At 45.0% G+C, this 17,659-nt stretch overlaps 1 protein-coding gene across 1 annotated transcript in view; it reads left to right on the top strand.

The window, feature by feature from the left end:
• The window catches only part of LOC114454835 (titin-like), a 168,620-nt gene that overhangs the window by 121,017 nt on the left and 29,944 nt on the right, over positions 1-17,659 (top strand). Inside the window, 1 exon segment of the mRNA XM_028435630.1 lies at positions 290-17,581. Within this exon segment, the coding sequence (XP_028291431.1) occupies positions 290-17,581 (17,292 nt within the window).

Raw genomic sequence — 17,659 nt, 5'->3', positions numbered from 1 at the left:
TAAATCACAGATCAAATATTTCTTGTTACCAATGATGGATGAATCATCACTTTTACAACAGCACATTGTATACTTACAGGTTGCAATCAGGACAATTTTAAATCAGGGACAAGTTGTTTTTTTTTTTAGAAATCGTTATCGTTACATTACTAGTAGCTTTAGTAGAAGTTTTTTTTACCCATTGGCAGAGCATGTGTAGACTAGACCAGGTCAGGAAGATCTGCTTGACGTGATGTAGTATTTTCTGTATCATGTGAAATACGTTAATATCTCTCCTATCTTTTGACAGATCCACCGGGGCCCCCAGTCAATGCCCGAGTAACAGATACAACCAAAACCTCTGCTACACTGAACTGGGGCAAACCTCTTAATAATGGTGGACTTCAGGTGACTGGATATATTGTAGAGCATAGAAAAGAAGGAACTGAAGAATGGGTGAAGAGCACTTCATCTCTGCTCAGGATCGCAGAGTTTGTTGTAGCTGAGCTGGAAACAGGAGCCAAATACCACTTTCGCATCACTGCTGTAAATCCAAAGGGTCCCGGTGAACCTGCAGAAACACAAGACCTGGTTGAGATTGTGGAGCATGCAGCAGAACCCAATTTTGAGCTGGATCTGGAGCTGAGGAGAACCCTAGTTGTTAGAGCTGGCTGCTCTATTCGCCTCTTTGTTCCAATCAAGGGACGTCCAACACCAACAGTAACCTGGACCAAAGAGGGTGGCCCTGTCCCACGTGCAGTCATTGACAGCACTGAATCCTTCACAATGCTCATTGTTCCTGAGTGTTCAAGGAGAGATGCTGGCAAATATGAACTCACTCTGGAAAACTCATCTGGAAAGAAGAGCGCTGACATACATGTGAGAGTTTTAGATTCTCCAGGACCTCCAATTAATCTCAAACCAGTCAACATTGACAAAGAAAGCATTACCCTCAAGTGGGAAATGCCTCTCTTAGATGGCGGGGCCAAGATCACCAATTACATTATTGAAAAGCGAGAATCAACACGCAAGGCTTTTGCCACGGCTGTTACTAAATGCCCAACAACGTCTATGAGAATTGGTGAACTCTGTGAAGGTTGTGAATACTACTTCAGAGTATCTGCAGAGAATGAGTATGGAATTGGTGAAGCAGTAGAAACGTCTGATCCTGTTCGAGCCTCACAGGCCCCAAGTCCACCAGAGAGCATAGTTCCTATTGATATCACCAAGACCTCAGTCAGCTTAGCCTGGACCAAACCCAAGCATGATGGTGGAAGCAGAATTACAGGATATGTCCTTGAGGCGCAAAAGAAAGGAACAGATCAGTGGGCCCACGTCAACACAGTCAAGTCCATGGACTTCATTGTGAAGAACCTCAATGAGAGTGAGGAGTACATTTTTAGAGTAATGGCTGTTAATCATTCTGGGAGAAGCCTTCCACGAGAGACCAAACATATTGTGGTCAGAGACTCTACTTCTCTGCCAGAGTTTGACCTACGTGGTGTCTGTCAGAAGACAGTCATTGCTAAAGCAGGGGATGACATCAAGGTGGAAATTCCAGTGATGGGACGTCCTAGACCAACCATATCTTGGCAGAAGGATGGTGCAGCCCTAAAGCTCACACAAAGAACTAATGTGGAAGCTACTGCAGCAACTGTGATTATCAGCATCAACGAGTGCAACAGAGGCGACAGTGGTGTGTACACCATGACCGCAAAGAACATAGTGGGATCGGTCGCAGACAACATTTTTGTGCGAGTGCATGATGTACCTGGGCCACCCAAAGGACCAGTTAACATTGTGGAGATATCTCGTACCTTCTGTGTCTTTTCATGGGAACCACCAGAGAATGATGGAGGAGTTCCTATTACTAATTATGTGGTTGAGATTAGAAATACCACCTCCCAGACATGGAACGAGCTTTCTACCAATGTAATCCGCACAATGTACAAAGCCATTCGTTTGAACACTGGGTCAGAGTATCAGTTCAGAGTGAAAGCAAAGAACAGATATGGTACCGGACCTCCCATCACCTCAGAGGCAAAGGTGGCTGCTTATCCATTCAAAGTACCTGGACCTCCAGGAACGCCTAACGTTGTTGCATATACCAAAGACTCAATCACAATTGGGTGGAATGAGCCTGTGTCTGATGGTGGAAACGAGGTGATTGGGTATCATGTTGAAAGGAAAGAAAGAAGTGGCATCGTGTGGTATAAGGTCAGCAAGGCCATAGTAAAAGGAAACATATTTAGATCTTCTGGACTTGAAGATGGAGTTGCTTATGAATTCCGAGTCATGGCCGAAAACATGGCTGGTATCGGTAAACCCAGCAAAGCCTCTGAGCCAATACTGGCCCTGGACCCTGTTGACCCACCAGGTCAGCCTGTGCCAACATTTGTTAACAAGAACAACATAACTATTCAGTGGACAAAACCTGAGTATGATGGAGGTTTTAAGATCACCGGCTACACGGTAGAGAAGAGAGAACTTCCTGCTGGTCGCTGGAGCCGAGCTAACTTCACTAACATCATTGAGACATCATTTACCGTCAGTGGACTGACTCAGGACACTGCCTATGAGTTCAGGGTCATTGCCAGAAACTCAGCTGGTGCTGTGAGCCTTCCATCTGACCCTTCAGATCCAACCACCTGCAAGGATGATATCATAGTGCCACGTATAATGGTTGACGCCATTTTTAAGGATGTGGTTCTTTTGAAGGCTGGAGAGTCCTTTAAGCTTGATGCAGATATCGGAGGCCAACCAACACCATCTATGGCTTGGACTAAGAATGGAAAGGAGGTGGAGAACACATTGAAACTGGAAGTTAGGTATACTGATCTTACAACTACTCTAACCAACAAAGACTCTATCAGGTCAGATGGAGGAGAGTTTGTTTTGACAGCAACGAATATTGGTGGTTTTGCAAAGCACGTCTTCAATGTCAAAATCCTTGATCGGCCCGGCCCACCTGAGGGACCTTTGAAAGTGTCAAATGTCACAGCAGACAATTGTGTCATTACTTGGGCTCCACCTGCTGATGACGGGGGTGCCAAGATTGAGGGCTATGTGATTGAGAAGCGTGAATCAAGCAGACTGGTTTGGACTAATGTGGCTTCAGATCTCCAACTTACAGAACATAAAGTGACCAAGCTCCTTAAAGGAAATGAATACATCTTCAGAGTTATGGCTGTGAATAAATATGGTCTTGGAGAGGCTCTTGAATCAGAGCCCACCATTGCAGACAATCCATATGTGATCCCAGATTCACCAGAGAATCCAGAAGTGACAGCAATAACCAAGGACTCAATGGTTCTTATGTGGCAAGCACCAAAATGTGATGGAGGAACTCCCATCTTTAGTTATCATATTGAAAGGAAAGACAAAATTGGCCTTCGATGGGTCAAATGCAACAAGAGGAAAGTCAAGGATCTACAGTTCAGGGCAACAGGCCTTCTTGTTGGACATGAATACAAATTCAGAATATCTGCTGAGAATGCTGCTGGATTGAGTGCACCAAGTGTCTCCAGTCCCTTCTACAAAGCAACCGATGAACTCTTCAAGCCTGGTCCTCCCTGCAACCCCAGGGTCCTGGACACAACCAAGTCATCGATTACAGTTGCTTGGAACAGACCTACATATGACGGTGGCTCTGAAGTAACTGGGTACCTTGTGGAAACATGTGTCCCATCCCTAAAAGCAGAGGAGGAAGAATGGACCATTGTATCACCCAAGGAGGGTCTCCGAGCCACCTCATTTACAATCTTAAACTTGAAGGAAAACCAGGAGTACAAGATAAATATTTCAGCTATCAACAGTGAAGGTATAGGATATCCAGGCTATGTACCCGACAATGCAAAAGCAGAGGACAGACTCATTCCTCCAGAAATGGATTTGGATGCAGAGCTCCGAAAAATGATTAGTCTTAGGGCTTGCTGTTCCCTCAGATTGTTTGTACCAATTAGAGGTAGACCGACCCCTCAGGCAAGGTGGACTAAAGATAATGGAGAGCCTGTTGAGAGAGCTACCATTGACAGTACATCATCATACACATTACTTGTAATTGAAAATGTAAACAGGTTTGACAGTGGAAAGTACAATCTTACTATTGAGAACAGCTCTGGCTCCAAGACGGCAACTGTTCAGGTCAAGGTTCTTGATACACCAAGTGCACCACAAAATCTAAAGATAAGTTCTGTAACAAATGAAGCAGTAATTCTGACCTGGGATCCACCTGTGAATAATGGAGGAGTTAACGTAAAGAACTACATAGTTGAAAAACGTGAGTCTACAAGAAAAGCTTATGCCACTGTTAATGCTAACTGCCATCAAACAACTTTCAAAGTTGACCAGTTGCTTGAAGGATGTAACTACTACTTTAGAGTTTTAGCAGAAAATGAATATGGCATTGGCCTTCCCATTGAAACTGGTGAGTCTGTCAAAGTGTCGCAGAAACCACAGCCACCTGGTACAATCACCCTTAAGGATGTCACCAAAAATAGTGTCACCCTCAGCTGGGAAAAGCCAGAGCATGATGGTGGAAGTAGAGTCGGCTGTTACATCGTGGAGGTTCTGCATAAAGGTGCTGAAAAGTGGGCCCAGGCTGTGATTGTGAAAGAGACAGAAGCTACAATTACGGGATTAAATGCAGGCGAGGAATACATGTTCCGTGTTGCAGCAAGAAATGAGAAGGGAACCAGTGACCCACGTCAGATTGGTGTACCTGTAATTGTTAAGGATCTTGTTGTTGCACCCGTTGCAAAAATGTTGTTCAACACCTTTAGTGTGTTAGCAGGAGAAGACCTGACAGTAGATGTTCCCTATGTTGCTCGTCCAAAAGCAGCTGTCTCTTGGGTGAAGGATGGTCAGCCTCTTAAGAGAACAACCAGAGTAAACTTTAGTTCAACAGAAACGCTGCTCAACTTAAGCATCAAAGAGGCTACAAAGGATGATGTTGGTCACTACACTATTACTCTCAGCAACACTGCTGGAGAGACAACTGCAATTGTTGGCATTGTTGTTCTTGACAAACCTGGCCAACCAGGTGGTCCAGTTAAAGTTGAAGAGGTCACCTCTGACAGCGTCACCATTTCCTGGAATCCACCAGAATATGAAGGTGGCTGCACCATCAAGAACTACATTGTAGAAAAGAGAGATACATCCACCACTGAATGGATGGTTGTGTCTGCCAACTTAGCTCGCACCAAAATCAAGGCTGGCAGGTTGAAGCATGGCTCTGAATATCAGTTTAGGATCGCAGCAGAAAACCGATATGGAAAAGGACCAGTCCTTCTGTCTGAGTGCATTGTTGCCCAATACCCATACAAACTTCCTGGACCACCAGGGACTCCATCTATTGCAGTCTGCACCAAGGACAGCATGGTTGTGGCTTGGAATGAACCTGTGAATGATGGTGGTAGTGCCATCTTGGGCTATCATCTGGAACGCAAAGAGCGTAACAGTATCTTATGGGTCAAACTTAACAAGTCGCTAATCACTGACCAAACCTTCAAAAGTAGTGGTCTGGAGCCAGGTATGGAGTATGAATACAGAGTGTATGCTGAAAACATTGTTGGAACAGGCAAAGTCAGCAAAGTGTCAGAGGGAGTCATTGCTCGAGATCCTTGCGATCCTCCTGGCACTCCGGAAGCCATAAAGATCACAAAGGATTCTGTGACCATTGCTTGGACCAAGCCTGAGTATGATGGTGGTGCAAAGGTTACAGGCTATGTTGTTGAAAAGAAAGAGCTACCTGAGGGTCGCTGGCTAAAAGCAAACTTTACTAATGTAATTGAGACTGAATATCTTGCCACTGGGCTGGTGCAAGACAATCAATATGAGTTTCGTGTCATTGCCCGAAATGCAGCTGGTGTTTTTAGCTTGCCTTCTTACAGCACTGGACCTATCACTGCCAGAGATGAGATTGAACCACCACGTCTTAGCATTGATCCACAGTACACTCAAACTCTTGTGGTAAATGCTGGTGATCACTTCACAATTAATGCTGATGTCCATGGTAAACCATTGCCTTCTATTCACTGGATGAAGGGAGAGCAGGAAATTACCAACACTGTTCACAGAGAGATCAAAAACACCCAAACAAAAGCTTTGATTTCTGTCAAGGAGGTCAAACTCTCTGATGGAGGACAATACACATTGCTTCTGAGAAATCCAGGGGGAGAAAAGACAACACAGATCAATGTGGTTGTTCTGGATAAACCTGGAGAACCTCAAGGACCTCTTGTCATTACAGGTATAACAAAAGATCAATGCTGCCTTGCATGGAAAGCACCAATCCAAGATGGTGGCAGCAAAATATCTCACTACGTTGTGGAGAGAAGAGAGACAAGTAGGTTGGTCTGGACAGTTGTTCATCCCAAAGTGGAAAACATTTTCCTAAAGGTCAATAAACTACTGGAAGGAAATGAATACATTTTTAGAGTACATGCTGTCAACCAGTTTGGAGTTGGTGGGCCTCTAGAGTCGGATGCTGTTACAATCAATGATCCTTACATGCTACCTGGATCTCCCAGGAACATAGAAGTGTCTAATATTAAGAAGGAGTCAATGGTGCTGAGCTGGGAGAGTCCCTCTGAAGATGGAGGTAGTCCTGTCACTGGATACATCATTGAAAAACATGACAAGGAAGGTGTAAGATGGACTCGGTGCAACAGGCAAACCGTTACAGATTTGACATTTAAGGTCTCTGGACTCATGGAAGGTCATAGCTATGAATTCAGAGTTGCAGCTGAAAACAATGTTGGCATTGGTGAGCCAAGCTCTGCAACTGTTTTGTACAAAGCTCTTGATCCTGTTTTCAAGCCTGGCCCTCCACATAATCCACGAGTCACTGACACAACTAAATCATCCGTCTTCCTGTCATGGGGTAAACCTGTATGTAATGGAGGTTGTGAGATTCAAGGATACATAGTTGAATGCTGCATTACTACAGAACCGACCGATGCTCCTGCTGCTGAAGCAGATGCACCTGTGGCTGAGGCACCGGCAGAACAATGGACAATATGCACACCACCAAGTGGCATCAAAAAGACCAAGTTCGAAATCACAAATCTGAAAGAAAATCAGGCGTACAAGTTCAGAATTTGTGCAATAAACAAAATAGGTGTTGGTGAACATGCTGATGTGTTTGGAACTGTTGTTACCAAGGACAGGACAGAAGAACCAGACCTTGATATTGACCCCGAACTTAGAAAGATAGTGACAATCAATGCTGGCACTACTCTCAGACTCTTCATTCCTATCAGAGGACGACCCACTCCAGCCATTAAGTGGGTCAAGGATGAAGCCCCTCTCAAAGAGACTGCTCAGCTAGAGACAACTAGCAGCTACACCTCCCTTGTAATTGATAAGATGAGCCGAAATGACAGTGGAAAATACACAATAACAGCAGAAAACTCCAGTGGAACGATGTCTGCAGGTGTTGTTGTCCGTGTTCTTGACACACCAAGTGCTCCCACTAACCTTAAAATAAAAGAAATTACAAATCAGTCCGTTACATTTGAATGGCAACCTCCTTTGTTGGATGGTGGCTCAAAGATCAAGAACTACATCATCGAAAAGAGAGAAAGCACACGCAAGACATATGCGGCTGTTGTGACAAATTGCCATGCTCTCTCTTGGAAGATAGAGCCTCTGCAGGAAGGTTGCAGTTACTACTTCCGAGTCCTTGCAGAAAATGCACATGGTGTTGGTCTTCCCACTGCAACTGTTGACCCTCTCAAGGTTTCAGAGGTGCCTCAAACTCCAAAGAGTTTGATGGTCACTGATCAAACCAAAACAAGCATCTCCCTGGCCTGGGAGAAGCCAGAGTATGATGGAGGAAGCAGAGTATTGCAGTATTTGCTGGAGGTGCAGCTAAAGGGCCAAGAGAAATGGAACAATGTAAACACATTCAAGACAATGGAAGCAACTGTGTCCAATCTAAACCCTGGAGAGGAGTATCTTTTCAGAGTTACAGCAATAAACGACAAAGGAAAGAGTGAACCCAAAGTCTTGGCAGGTCCTGTAATGGCCAAAGATTTGGTATTTGAGCCAGATGTTCGACCTCAGTTTAGCTGTTACAGTGTTCATGTGGGCAAAGACATGGACATTAACATACCCATCTTTGGACGTCCTAAACCAGCGGTGACATGGACCAAAGATGGAGCTCCACTCAAGTTTACCACTAGGGTAAACATAAATAATACACCTACACACACAACACTAAGCATTAAGGAGGCCGCAACTGATGATGGTGGCATGTATGGCGTTACTGTTATTAATCCAGCTGGCCAGAGAGACACAACAGTTGAAATCATTGTTCTTGACAAGCCTGGTGCTCCATCTGGACCAGTGCGTTTTGATGAAATCACCACTCAAAGTATCACCATTTCGTGGGATCCACCAAAACACAATGGAGGGTGTCAGGTTTCAAACTACATTGTACAAAAGAGAGATACAACCACAACAACCTGGGAAAATGTCAATATCAACTGTGCCAGAACAAGCATCAAAGTTCCAAGACTGAAGACTGGGGCTGAATATCAGTTTAGAATAATTGCCCAGAATCGCTATGGCAAAAGTTGTGGTCTGGATTCCTCAAGTGTAGTTGCTCAGTACCCATACAGAGAGCCAGGACCACCAGGCACTCCATTTATCTCTTCTCTATCGAGAGACCACCAGATTGTTGAGTGGCATGAACCAGTCACAGATGGAGGTAGTCCTGTTCTCGGATATCATCTGGAAAGGAAAGAGAGAAACAGCATCCTTTGGGTGAAAATCAACAAAACTCTGATCCATGAAACTACTTTTAAGAGTTACCCCTTGGAAGAGGGTATTGAGTTTGAGTATAGAGTATATGCTGAAAATATTGTTGGTATTGGCAGGTGCAGTAAGATCTCAGAAGGCTGTGTTGCTCGTGACCCATGTGATCCTCCTGGCACGCCAGAGGCTATCCATGTCACCAAAGACACCATTGTCATTCAGTGGACCAAACCAGAGTATGACGGCGGCAGCAACATCACTGGCTACACTGTTGAGAAGCGTGATCTGCCTGAAGGCAGGTGGGTGAGGGCCAACTTTACAAATGTGATTGACACTCAATTCACTGTGACAGGCCTAACAGAAAATGCTCAGTACGATTTTAGAGTCATTGCTAAAAATGCTGTAGGCACCGTCAGCAAGCCTTCGTACAACAGCGGTCCAATCACTGCAAGCGATAACACAGAGGCACCCAAATTCTCTATTGATCCAGCATTCTCAAAGACCATTATCATCAACGCTGGAGAGACATTTACGCTTGATGCTGATGTACGTGGCAAGCCGCTCCCCACAATCAAATGGTTCAAGAATGAAAAACCATTCGAGAACACACTAAGACAAGAGATCAGGAATACAGAAACCCATGCAATGATTGTAATCAAGGATAGCATCAGAATAGATAGTGGTGTTTACACGCTCCAACTGACAAACGAAGCCGGCACTGAAACAGTTCCTTTCAAAGTTATTGTTCTTGACAAGCCCAGCCAATGTGAAGGACCACTGCATGTGACTGGTGTTTCTGAAAATAGATGCACACTGGCATGGCGTGCACCTATGCATGATGGAGGTAGTCCCATTACACATTACATCATTGAGAGAAGAGAGACCAGCCGTCTTGCTTGGACTGTTGTTTCTAGCAGCTGTAACACTACCTGCTACAAAGTCACCAAACTACTAGAAGGTAACGAATACATGTTTAGAGTGATGGCCGTAAACATGTATGGTGTTAGTGAGCCACTGGAATCTGCTGGAGTGACCATGAAAACCCCATTCATTCCTCCTGGGTCACCTCACATTGAGGACGTGTCTGACATAAGTCATGATGGTATGACCATCACATGGTCTGCCCCTGAGAATGAGGGTGGCAGTGAGATTACCAACTACATAATTGAGAAAAAAGACAGAGGGGGAATCAAATGGACCAGATGCAACAGGCAGAAGGTCACAGATCTCTACTTTAGAGTTACTGGCCTATCCACCAACCATGAGTATGAGTTCAGGGTTTCAGCTGAGAACGTGGTTGGAGTAGGAGAGCCAAGCCTCCCAAGTTCATTCTACAAGGCATGTGATCCCAAGTACAAACCTGGAGCTCCACCATATGTCAATGTAATAGACACCACTAAGAGCTCAGTCACAGTTTCCTGGGGCAAACCTTTGTCTGACGGAGGCAGCACCATACAAGGATATATTGTTGAAGTATGCAAAGCTGAAGAGGAAGAATGGATAATGGTGACTCCTCCCACAGGTCTGCGTGTCAACAAGTATGAAATACCAAAACTTATCGAAGGTCAGGCATACAAGATCCATGTGTGTGCTCTGAACAAACTGGGGGTTGGTGAGCCAGTTGTTCTATCTGGCACAGCTAAGCCCGAAGAAAGGGTAGAGCCCCCAGAGATCCACCTCACCTCTGAGCTAAGGAAAGGCATTGTCATAAAAGCAGGTGGATCAGTAAGGATTCATATTCCTTTCAAGGGCAGACCAACACCTGAGATCAAGTGGACAAAGGATGAAGGACACCTTACCGAAAAAACAATGATTGAAAAAGCTCTCAACTTCACACAGCTATCTATTGACTCAAGTGACAGAAGTGACTCAGGAAAGTACACTCTGACTCTGACCAACAGCAGTGGCAGTGTGTCTGAGTTTGTCATTGTGAAAGTTCTTGATACACCAGGCGCTCCACAAAACCTTGTGGTAAAAGAGATTAAGAAGGAGTCTGTCACTCTCGTCTGGGATGCTCCACTGACTGATGGAGGTTCAAAAATTAAGAACTACGTCATTGAAAAGCGTGAATCTATCAGGAAAGCGTATGCATGTGTGTCAACAAAATGCAGTAAAAAATCTTTCACGGTTGAGAACCTAATTGAAGGAGCAATGTACTATTTTAGAGTCATGGCTGAGAATGAATATGGAGTCGGCCAAGCTGTGGAAACAAAGACTGCTTCAAAGGCCAGTGAAGTACCATTGCCTGTCGGGAAAGTCCTTCTCACTGATGTGTCCAAAAACAGTGCCTCACTGGCCTGGGAGAAACCTGAGCATGATGGAGGCAGTAGGATTGGTGGCTATCTAATTGAAATGCAGCCAAAAGGTACCGATAAATGGGGTGTTGCAACAAATACAAAGACATGTGAGGGCACAGTCACAGGCCTCACAGCTGGAACAGAATATTTGTTCCGTATCATTGCTTACAATGAAAAGGGAAAGAGTGAGCCACAGGCACTGGCTGCACCTGTTATTGCAAATGACATGACTATGGAGCCAAGCATCAAGGTACAATTTAACACATACAGTGTTTTAGCTGGAAAAGATCTGAAACTGGAGTTCCCTGTGACAGGCAGACCAAAGCCAAGAGTCACTTGGAGCATAGATGGCCAACCTCTCAAGGTGACATCTAGAGTAAATGTCCAGAACACTCCAACAACAACTGGAATTCACATTACAGACGCATGCAAGGAGGACTTTGGCAAATACACAATTACTGCAACCAACTCTGCTGGCACAGTCACTGAGGACATGACCATCATTATTCTGGATAAGCCTGGTCCTCCAACTGGTCCAATTAAAGTTATTGAAGTGAGCAACACATTTGTACACCTGTCCTGGGAGCCTCCAGTTTACACCGGTGGATGCCAAGTAAAGAACTATATAGTTGAGAAAAGAGACACAACCACTACGACATGGCAACCAGTTACCACGCAGCTGGCAAGAACTGCTTTTAAGGTAACCAAACTGAAAACTGGTGCAGAATACCAGTTTAAGATAATTGCTGAAAACAGATATGGTAGGGGTGTGTCCCTCGACTCCAAGTCTATTGTGGTGCAATATCCGTACAAGCCACCAGGGCCTCCAGGGACACCGTTTGTCAAATCTGCAACCAAGGAAATGATGATTATTGAGTGGAATGAACCAGTCAATGATGGTGGCAGTCAAGTTATTGGTTATCATTTGGAAAGTAAAGAAAGAAGCAGCATCCTGTGGAAGAAGCTTAACAAGACGCTCATTACGGACACTCAATTTAAAATATGCAACCTTGAGGAAGGTATTGGTTATGAATTCAGAGTGTATGCTGAAAATATTGTTGGCATTGGCAGATGCAGTAAAGTATCTGAGTCGTTTGTGGCTCGAGACCCTTGTGATCCTCCTGGTGCACCAGAGGCTGTGTCCATTTCAAAGGACCACATCAAGATTAATTGGACCAAGCCTGAGTATGATGGTGGAAGCAAGGTGAACGGATATATAGTGGAACGAAAGGATCTGTCTTCCCCTGATGGACGCTGGGTCAGGAATAATTTCACAAATATTGTTGAGACAGAGTACACTGTAACTGGTCTGACAGAAAATGAGCAATATGAATTTAGAGTTATTGCAAGAAATACTGCAGGAGTTTTTAGTGAGCCCTCTGACAGCTCTGGACCCATCACTGCTATTAACGAAATTGAACCTCCACAAGCCTCAATGGATCCTAAATACAAGGATGTCATTTTGATCAATGCTGGAGAGAATTTGCTGCTTGACGCCGACATCTATGGAAAGCCATTCCCTGACGTGAACTGGATTAAAGAGGGCAAAGCTATAGACAGAGCTCTGCGTATCGAACTAAGAACTACCCTGAAACGTACATCCATGACTATTAAGGATGTGACTAAATTAGATAGTGGACATTATGACCTCATCCTCAAGAATCCAGGTGGAACTAAAGCATTCCCCATTACTGTTAAAGTGCTTGATAAACCCGGTCCACCCACTGGACCTATGAAGGTAACTGGAGTCATGGCTGACCGTTGTATTCTTGCTTGGTCTGAGCCAGCTCTTGATGGAGGAACCAGTATCACACACTATATCCTGGAGAAAAGAGAGACCAGCAGATTGTCCTGGACAGTTGTTGCATCTAATATCAAAGGTCTCTTCCACAAACTTACAAATTTGCTTACTGGTGATGAGTATATTTTCCGAGTTAGGGCAGTCAACAAATATGGGGTTGGTGATTTTCTGGAAAGTGAGACCATAGTTGCACGCAATCCCTACAAGCCACCTAGTGCTCCGGGCACTCCAGAAGCAACCCAGATCACAAAGGATGCAATGGTCCTCTCATGGACAACTCCAGAACATATTGGTGGAGCAGCTATTGAGAGTTATCACCTTGAAAAACGTGACAAAGACAGTGTTAGGTGGACTAAATGCAACAGACAGAAACTAACTGAAAACCACTTTAAAGTCACTGGTCTCATGACTGATCATTTCTATGAGTTCCGGGTTGCAGCTGAAAATGAAGCTGGACTGGGAGACCTGAGTGATCTGTCCTTGTTCTACAGAGCTTGTGATGCATTGACACCTCCTGGACCTCCACAGCATCCAAAGGTGACAGATTATTCAAAGTCCTCTGTGTCTTTGTCGTGGGGTAAACCGTACTTTGACGGTGGTGCTTATATCAAGGGTTATATCGTTGAAATGAGAGAGTACACTCCTGAACCTGAGTCAACAGAAGAGACAGAAGTAGCACCGTCAGTAGAAATGCCAGCTGAAAAACAGTGGGGCATGTGCACTCCACCTGCTGGTATACAAGCCACTAAACTTACCATTACAGATTTGAAGGAAGGATGTGAATACCAGTTCAGAGTCTGTGCAATCAACTCAGAGGGAGTTGGAGAACCGGCTAAAGTCCACAGCACAGTGATAACATCTGACAGGTCAGAAGCACCAGAGATTGAGCTTGATGCTGACCTCAAGAAGGTTGTGTCAGTCCGAGCGGGCGGCACCCTGCGCCTGTTTGTCACCATCAGGGGGCGACCTGAACCTGCTGTAAAGTGGGAGAAAGTAGAGGGTACCCTCTCAGAGCACGCTTCAATTGATAGCACCAGCTCGTACACTATGCTTGTCATTGACAATGTCAACCGATTTGATAGTGGCAAATACTCACTCACACTGGAAAACAGCAGTGGCTCTAAATCTGCGATTGTTGTAGTAAGAGTTTTGGATACTCCCAGCTCCCCTCAAAACCTGACAGTGAAGGAGCTTACGAAAGACTCTGTGACCTTAGCCTGGGATACGCCACTTACTGACGGCGGATCCAAAATCACTAACTACATTGTAGAGAAAAGAGAATCTGTTAGGAAGGTTTACACAACTGTCACCAGCAACTGCACAACAAATTTCTTTAAGATTGAGGAGATGCCTGAGGGAAGAAACTTTTACTTCAGAGTTTGTGCTGTTAATAAATATGGCCAAGGACAGATGGTAGAAACCAAGGAAACAAAAATCTCAGAGGTACCGCTACCACCAAGCAAGGTTACGCTTGTCGATCAGACAAAGAGTAGTGTTTCACTGGCCTGGGAAAAACCTGACCATGATGGTGGGAGCAAGGTCATGTGCTACAATGTTGAATTCAAGCCCAAGACTGGAGATAAATGGGGCACTGCATGCACTGTAAAGATTCCAGAGGCAACTATTCCCAATTTAACAGCAAATGAAACCTACTTGTTCAGGGTTATTGCAATCAATGAGAAAGGAAAGAGTGAGCCAAAGGATCTTGGTTTGCCTGTAATTGCCAAGGACGTTGCAATTGAACCATCAACCAATTTACTCTTCAGCACCTACAGTGTAAAAGCTGGCGATGACCTTACACTTGTAGTTCCAGTAAAAGGAAGGCCAAAGCCAGTTGTAGCCTGGAAGAAAGATGGGCTTCCCTTGAAACAAACATCTTCAGTGACCATCCAAAACACTGCCACCGCATCTACCATAATCATCAAAGAGGCCAAGAGAGAGCATGTTGGCAAGTATGAAATAACACTGGCCAACACAGGTGGAACCATCAACGCAGACATTGGAGTGATTGTTCTAGATAAACCTGGCCCACCTAAAGATATCAAAGTGGATGCTGTGACCTCTGACAGCATCACACTTTCCTGGTCTCCACCAGATTATGATGGTGGCTGCTGCATTGCCCACTACATTGTAGAAAAGAGAGACACAAACACTCAGGAATGGCAGATGGTGGTTAGTAATCTTGCCAGAACGTCATTCAAGGCAGGCCGCCTGACACATGGAGCTGAATACCAATTCCGTATCTATGCAGTTAACCGTTATGGAAAGAGCACCTATCTGGATTCACCTGGAATAACAGCACAGTATAACTTCAAACAACCTGGACCTCCTTCCACACCTATAGTGAAACATGCTACAAAGTCTAACATGTTGGTGACCTGGAATGAACCAGTTAGTGATGGAGGAAGTCCAGTTTTGGGCTATCATCTGGAGAGGAAGGAGCGCTCCAGTATTCTCTGGACAAAGATGAATAGAGGAATGATTAAAGACACTGAATACAAAGTTAATGGCATTGAAAACGGTATGATGTACGAGTTCAGAGTCTATGCTGAGAACATAGCTGGCATTGGTAAATGCAGCAAGGCCTGTGAGGCTGTGGCTGCCAGAGATCCCTGTGATCCTCCAGGTACACCAGTGGTTACTGCCATCACTAAATCATCTGTGTCTTTATCCTGGGAAAAACCAGAGTACGATGGAGGAGCTAAAGTCTCTGGTTACATCATTGAATGCAAAGACCTTCCTGAAGGACGATGGACAAGGTGCAACTTTACCAATGTGCCTGAGACACACTACGATGTAACAGGACTCACAGAGAACAGCCAGTATGACTTCCGTGTCATTGCAAAAAATGCAGCTGGATTGTTCAGTATACCATCTGACAATACAGGGTCCATCACTGTAAAGGACAATGTAGATCCTCCACGCATTATGATGGATGTCAAATTCAGGGAGACCGTTTTAGTGAAAGCAGGAGAGACCCTGAAGATTAATGCCGACATCGCTGGACGACCTGCACCTGTCGTTTCCTGGACCAAGGATGAAAAGGAAATCGAGTTGAGAGCCAGAATCCAAATTGTCGACACAGATACAAGCACCTGTGTCATTGTGAAAGACTGCATACGGAAAGATTCAGGACAGTATAATCTCACCTTACAGAACATTGGTGGAACAGTCACAATGCCCATTAACTGTGTCGTTATTGATAAGCCAGGACCCTCAGCAGGACCTCTGCAGATCACTGGACTCACAGCTGACGCCTGTACTCTGTCTTGGGGTCCTCCTCAGGAGGCCGGCGGTGCAAGCATCACACATTATGTAGTAGAGAAACGTGAGACCAGTCGCCTTGCTTGGACTCTTGTGAAGGGAGACATCATCCAAACTTTCTACAAAGTCTCCGGTCTGCTTAAAGACAACGAATACATCTTCAGGGTTCTAGCTGTCAGCAAGCATGGCATTGGTGAGCCTTTGGAGAGTGAGCCTGTTAAAGTTACTGACCCATATACAATCCCAACTGTGCCTACCAGTGTTGATGTGACAGCCATAACAGAAGAGTCAATGAACCTCACCTGGTGCAAGCCTGCCAGTGATGGAGGCAGCCCCATCACTGGGTATGTGGTTGAACGCCGTGAGAAAACTGGCATGCGCTGGGTCCGGGTGAACAAAGATCCAGTTGTAGAATGCACAGCAGTTGCAACTAAACTACGCAAAGGTTATGAGTATGACTTCAGAGTTTATGCTGAAAATGCTGCTGGTGTGAGTCCTGTTAGTGAACCATCTGCTACATTTAGAGCACTGGACCCTCTGACTGTTCCTTCTCGACCAACTAAACCAAAGATCATCAACTCTACCAAAGACACTGTTTCTATAGTTTGGAAACCCCCAACAGAGGACGGTGGAGCCCCTATCCTTGGATACAGCGTGGAATACAGAGACTACATCCCCAAACCAGTGGTGGATGAAGAAGAAGAAGAATATGAGGAAGAGGAACCCGAGTCACCTGAAGAGTTGTCAAGATGGGTTGAGACTATCGCTCTTACCAAGAGCTTGGAGTTCACCATCGCTAGCCTTAAAACTGATACACTGTATGAATTCTGTGTCAAAGCCATAAACAAAATTGGCAGCAGTGAACGTAGTCAGTATTCTGAAGCAGGCGCAGCCATGGACAGAACCGCCGAGCCATCGTTTGATGTTGACAGTGAAATGCGTAAAGTTCTAATTGTGAAACATGGCACTGCATTTACACTTAATGTGCCATTCAAAGGAAATCCATCACCATGTGCCACATGGGCCAAGGAAGGTGTAGACCTGAAAGTCAGAGGAACTATTGATTCTACAGAAAACAATACTTCACTAACAATTGAGAAATCAACAAGATATGACTCTGGAGAGTACTCTGTCATGATCGAATCACCACTGGGGAAAGCCTCGCTGCCTGTAATTGTCAAAGTGTTGGACTCTCCTGGACCACCAGTTAATGTCAAAGTCTCTGAAGTGAACAGAGATTCTGCAACGCTTACCTGGGAGGCTCCTGAAAATGACGGTGGTGATGAAGTAAAGGCCTACCATGTTGAAAAACGTGAGGCGAGTAAGAAAGCCTGGGTTAATGTGACCAGCAACTGCCATGCTCACACCTACAAAGTGGAAGACCTGCAGGAGGGGGCTATCTATTACTTCAGAGTCATTGGAGAAAATGAGTATGGACTGGGAGTCCCCCAGGAAGCAAAGGGTGGAACAAAAATCACTGGTAAGCTGACAGCCCCACATAGGTGTTCCACACTGACATAACTAAATACCTGCTGAGTAAAGTATCATCTCTTTTGTT

This window comes from Gouania willdenowi, chromosome 21 (assembly GCF_900634775.1).
Source record: "Gouania willdenowi chromosome 21, fGouWil2.1, whole genome shotgun sequence".
In the NCBI taxonomy this organism is placed as follows: domain Eukaryota; kingdom Metazoa; phylum Chordata; class Actinopteri; order Blenniiformes; family Gobiesocidae; genus Gouania; species Gouania willdenowi.
The sequence above is the reverse complement of the archived record's forward strand: the minus strand, read 5'-3'. Positions and strand labels throughout refer to the sequence as shown.